This window comes from Lupinus angustifolius, unplaced genomic scaffold, assembly GCF_001865875.1.
Source record: "Lupinus angustifolius cultivar Tanjil unplaced genomic scaffold, LupAngTanjil_v1.0 Scaffold_267_11, whole genome shotgun sequence".
In the NCBI taxonomy this organism is placed as follows: domain Eukaryota; kingdom Viridiplantae; phylum Streptophyta; class Magnoliopsida; order Fabales; family Fabaceae; genus Lupinus; species Lupinus angustifolius.
The window spans coordinates 22,932-28,882 of NW_017727471.1; the positions used below are offsets into that span (position 1 = coordinate 22,932).

Sequence of the window (5,951 nt, forward strand, 5' to 3'; positions counted from 1 at the left end):
AAAGTTTGATTTTTGAGAACGACACTTATTCGGAGGTGCAGCCACAAATCCTGAAAATGGTTGGTTTCTTACCCAAAAGGTGAATGATTCCTTTAGTAGTACTAAAAAATGTCTAAACTCTTTCTACACATCACTTTTATAGCAGGACATTGTTATTTTTCTTTGTAGAGTATATATCTCATAATTTATTTCCTCCTACTAGTCAATTTAAACATAACTACCAAGTAAAATAAGTGATCATATTTTAGAATTGATATTGTTACAATAATTGCAGTAACTACCATTAATAAGAGGAACAATCTACTTGAAATTTGATTGACAAAAAATTGTTTTGGACATGCCTTTTGTTTGTTTCGTTTCAATGTAAAAAAAATACACCTAAATAATCAAGATGGATACATCCGGGTAACCTTTTACTCTTTTAGGACCCAAGTAAAAGATTATTGGCCTATAACTTTTCAACTACAACATATGATTATAATATCTATTCATTTTTTTTAAAATAAATGATAATTAAAAATAAATTATGGATGATGGTCTAATAATAATGTACATTTTTCTATAAAAAAGTGTAATATTTATGCACTGTCCGTATAAAGATTTATATATAATCAGTACATTATTCACCATTCATTTAAATTATTTTTTTTTAAATTCAATGAAGATTAAATATGAATGATGAACGATGAATGATATATTGATAGTGTATAAAACTCATATAATATCATGTACATGCATTTTTTCACAAAACCTAAATTGTGAGAAATTATGACATTAAAATTGTACTTTTAGCCATGTTATTTTGGTTTTATGTTAAGAGATTAAATAAATAAGGTTTTTTTAAATAAAATAAAAAAATCAAAGAGATATACTGGTACCAATAAAAGGAATTGTAACCACCAAACTTGTAAATTAATTGATGGAAAATTTGTTTTACTTCAATAAAATGTCAAATATTTAAGTTCATGATAATGTTATGTTAAATATTTAATAGGAAGAAAGTTGAATATATACATGATAATAAGAAATGTAAAAATACTGCTATCAAAATTTAATCTCAAGTTGTGTCTCATTAGGTTAAACTTCAAGCTATGACCAGAGGGAAATTAAATAATGTCTGGTAAATATTCACACGCTTGCATTGGAATTCAAGGAATAGGGGAGATCCTAATGTCAAGGGCTCTTGGTTTTTAAGCAATATCTCTACTACACTTGACAATGATGTATCTTGGAGCTTCTATAATTAAACTTTTCAAACTTTATACTTCTCATCATTCATCCATTTTTAACCCAAGTAAAAAAATATGAGATTTATACATGACTCACAAGCTAATCCATGCATTCTAGGCCTAAATTGAATAATGAAGTTATCCTAAATAAGAAGAGAAAAAAAGAAGTCATCAATAACCTTCATTGTTAATAAAATACTAACATCTAGGGTAGATAATCTAATGCACACAAGGCTCAAAACTAATGTGATATGAGATTTGAACTAATCACCTTATCCAAGTTATAAGAAATGATATTGATTTTAGTATTTGAAGTCATGATCACACGATAAACAACCTTAGTGTCCGCTTAGTGTCCGCTCACCAGCACCTTTTAATTATATTTGTTATTAGTAAGACTACAAATGTAATTAAAATGTGAATGTTAATAAAAGTTTCTCCTAAAGAAGCAATCCTAGGCTATACATGTGACATTGACTGTGGTAGAAGATGGATTTAGAAATTATGTAATCTGTCTTACAAGTTTCCCCAACCCAAACATTGATTAAGTGTTTGTATTCTTATCCTTTCTTTTGCAAGATTTCTAATGGTATATAAGCATCTTCTTTGAGACAATCTATAAACTGTTTTTTTCTTATGTTAATGTCACATAAGCCTAGGATGTCACTACTAAACATGTTTATAAAGAAACTAACCAACCCCATTTCCCTTCTTTGGTTCCCATTGTTGTTGATCCTATTGAGCAATGCTTTAGTTAATGGTGTTGATCAAAAGGCAAATATTTTCTTTCCCTTAGTGAACCCTTATATTAGCTAGAATACTTGATTTCCTATATATTTGAGCTTGATCACAATGTTACTTGTATGCAGAACTTTTACATTGTTTTCTTGAGAGATAATCCTGTGAGTAGAGACATTGCACATGAGACACATTTAAATGTTCTATCAGCAGTTAAAGGAAGGTAGCCTCATTAACTTGATATAAATTCTTTATCCTTCACTCTTCAAGCATAGAATCACATAAAAAGTTATCTATGTAGCTCTAGTCCAATCAAGTACTTTATTGTTCTTAAATTATAGGCATCATTTCAAAACCATGTGTAAGAAATGTGTTTTGTTTTGTTTTGTTTTGTTTTGTTTTGTATTCACTGTATTTTTTTGGTTTTAATTTGTGCTTACTTAGCAGCCACCATGAAGCCAAAGAATCCATAAGATACAGCTACACAAGGAGCTTTAACGCGTTTGCGGCTAAACTGTCTGAGGATGAAGCCAACAGTTTATCTGGCATGTGATCATTTTTCTATGGTTCATTCATATTTGTTTAAATTATGTACATTTACTCATTTTTACCTTTTGCATAAGTGCAGCCATGGATAAAGTGCTTTCGGTGTTTCCGAATCAGTACCGCAAGCTACACACAACGCGATCATGGGACTTCGTTGGGTTACCATTGACTGCTAAAAGAAAATTGAGATCAGAGAGTGACACAATTGTGGCTCTTTTGGATACAGGTTCACCATACCTTTCTTACCATTTTCATTTTCTTTGTTGTAGTTCCTTGTTCTTGATTTCATACATTACGTAAATTTAAACGGCACTTCATAATTCAATTTCAAAACACTGTCTCCATATTGGTGAATCAGGGATAACTCCCGAGTTTCAAAGCTTCAAAGACAATGGATTTGGTCCTCCACCCACAAAATGGAAAGGAACTTGTGATCAGTATGCTAATTTCTCAGGCTGCAATAAGTAACATCTCTATCCTTGTGTACACTGTGTCACTATATTTTTCAATCTTTGGACTTAACATATATTTGGTAGTATCATTATCACTAATTATTGTAATCATAAGTGTAAACAAACTAGTTATACTAACATGCTATTTTTGATTTATGAAGGAGGTTCTATATTTAATCCTATTGATCAGCATGTTTTTAATTAAACTTCACAAAGTTTTAGTATGCCTTAAGCTAACTTTATGCATATCTTCTTGGCAACTCTATTGGAAAACTTGAAGCAAGATTATAGGAGCAAGGTACTTCAAGATTGATGGAAATCCTGATCCATCTGACATATTATCTCCCATAGATGTAGATGGCCATGGCACTCATACTGCATCAACAGCCGGAGGCAATCTGGTCCCAAATGCAAGTCTCTTTGGGCTGGCACAAGGGACTGCTCGCGGCGCAGTGCCATCGGCCAGGTTGGCAATTTACAAAGTATGTTGGGGAACCAATGGATGTGCAGACATGGACATACTTGCAGCGTTTGAAGCCGCTATACATGACGGAGTCGATGTCATATCCATTTCAATAGGTGGAGGGAATGCAAATTATGTACAGGACTCTATTGCAGTTGGCGCATTTCATGCCATGAGGAAAGGCATAATCACTGTCGCTTCGGCTGGAAATGATGGTCCGAATATGGCTACTGTCACGAATAATGCGCCATGGATTGTAACAGTAGCAGCTAGTGGCATTGACAGGGATTTCAAGAGCACTATAGAGTTGGGGAGTGGAAAGAATGTTTCTGTAAGTTTTATTTTGTATGCAATAACATATTCTGCCTAACTACTAGAGTAATTTCATCACAAACCTAAAAAAGGAATAGTATTCACTATTAGTCAACCTTTAATTTCGCAACCAGGGTTTCGACACCCATGATTAACTATTGTGATGAATATAGTGTAAATCCATGCATACAGGGGGCAGGAGTGAGTGCTTTCAATCCAAAACAAAAACAGTATCCTCTTATTGATGGGATTGATGCAGCCCGAAACTCCGAAAACAAGGAAAATGCTAAGTAATTTTCTTATTCTTTCACAACAACACCTGGCTAATTTTTTCGACATTAACAAAGAACACTTAAATGCATTGACAGATTCTGCTATGAAGGTTCCTTAGACCCAAAAAAGGTGAAAGGGAAGCTTGTTTTCTGTAGATTAGGATCATGGGGCACTGAAGCTGTTGTGAAAGGAATTGGAGGCATTGGTACTGTACTTGAAAGTGAGCAATTTCTTGATGTTGCTCAAATTTTCATGGCTCCTGCCACCATTGTGAATAATAGCATAGGTGAAACTATAACCAATTATATACAATCCACAAGGTAAAACATGCTTTTCTTTGTTCTCATAGGTACATATTTCTCTACTTACTAATTTTCCTTATCTCATAACATAACTTTCTTGTTCAATTAAGATCACCATCAGCAGTGATACATAAGAGCCATGAAATTAAAAAGCCAGCTCCATTTGTTGCTTCATTTTCTTCCAGGGGTCCAAATCCAGGATCCCAACATGTTCTCAAGGTACGATTAATTTCAACTTTTCGTCCGTTATATAGTTAGCAATTATTTGTTTCTTCCCATTCCCATGTATGTTAACCATAAAGCTAGCTATGCAGCCTGATATTACAGCTCCAGGCATTAACATATTGGCATCTTTCACACTTAAGAAGTCACTCACTGGTTTGAAAGGCGATACACAATTTTCCGAATTTACACTAATGTCAGGTACTTCCATGTCATGCCCTCATGTTGCCGGAGTAGCAGCATATGTGAAGTCATTTCACCCGGATTGGACTCCTGCTGCAATCAGATCTGCCATTATCACCACAGGTGAAACTTAAGGCTTGTTTCGGCTTCTCTTATTTCATCTGTTTCATACTATACAAAATATAAAGGCATTGATTGTGCAACAAGTCATAGCTTCGTATCTATTAAGATGGCTTAAACTTGACTTGTCTATACTTTTTTTGTAGCTAAACCTATAAGCCAGAAATTTAACAAGGAAGCTGAATTTGCCTACGGTGCTGGTCAAGTAAATCCAACAAGAGCTGTGAGCCCGGGTTTAGTCTATGACATGGATGACTTAGCTTATATCCAGTTTTTATGCCATGAGGGCTATAACGGTTCCACTTTATCGGTGTTAGTCGGATCTCCCATAAATTGCACATCTCTGATTCCTGCATTTGGCTATGATGCTATCAACTATCCGAGCATGCAACTAAGCGCGAAAAGCAATAAAGGCACAACAGTAGGAGTTTTTAGGAGAAGAGTGACCAATGTAGGTCCTTCTCCAACCATCTACAATGCCACTATCAAATCTCCGAAAGGAATGGAAATCACAGTGAAGCCTACTAGCCTCATATTCTCTCACACTAAGCAGAAGAAGAGCTTCACTGTGGTGGTGAAAGCAAAATCTATGGAAAGCATGCAAATTTTATCAGGTTCCCTTATTTGGAAAAGCCCTCGTTACACTGTTAGGAGCCCTATTGTTATCTATAGTCCTTAAATGTTATGGTTAAAAGTACCTAAAATCATGCAAGTAGCATTGCTTGAATGCTATTGCTTTAAGCACTCCTTCTGAATAACAATTATATGAATGTATGAAGAACTTTTCCTATTAGTAGTTTATGAAAAGCTTTTGTAATAATGATAGAGCTCAAAGATAACCCTGTTATAACTCAATATACATGGTGAATTTACATTGTCATAAGTTGAAAGCATGTACAAGTTATTGGCACAATCTACACCAATGACATAATGGCACTACCTCCATTTCATAATATATGTCCTATAAGGTATTTGCACACATTAACAAATCTATAAAATACACACAACCTTAGAGAGAAATATAATTAGGAGAATTGGACGAAAAGTGATGGAAATCACAGTGATCCTTATTTTCTCTCACCATGCAGAAGAAAAAGATTGATTGTGATGG

The 5,951-nt window shown here is 34.1% G+C and overlaps 1 protein-coding gene across 1 annotated transcript; it reads left to right on the forward strand.

Moving 5' to 3' along the window:
- Positions 1 to 1,843: 1,843 nt before the first annotated feature.
- LOC109340853 (subtilisin-like protease SBT4.14) lies at positions 1,844 to 5,627 on the forward strand. Its single transcript, XM_019578615.1, has 11 exons — positions 1,844 to 2,003; positions 2,099 to 2,190; positions 2,415 to 2,512; positions 2,596 to 2,739; positions 2,872 to 2,977; positions 3,246 to 3,759; positions 3,933 to 4,030; positions 4,109 to 4,333; positions 4,426 to 4,534; positions 4,630 to 4,843; positions 4,987 to 5,627. The coding sequence occupies exons 1-11, from the start codon at positions 1,866 to 1,868 to the stop codon at positions 5,517 to 5,519; spliced, it is 2,271 nt and encodes a 756-aa protein (XP_019434160.1). The 5' UTR covers positions 1,844 to 1,865; the 3' UTR covers positions 5,520 to 5,627.
- The last annotated feature ends 324 nt before the right edge of the window (positions 5,628 to 5,951 follow it).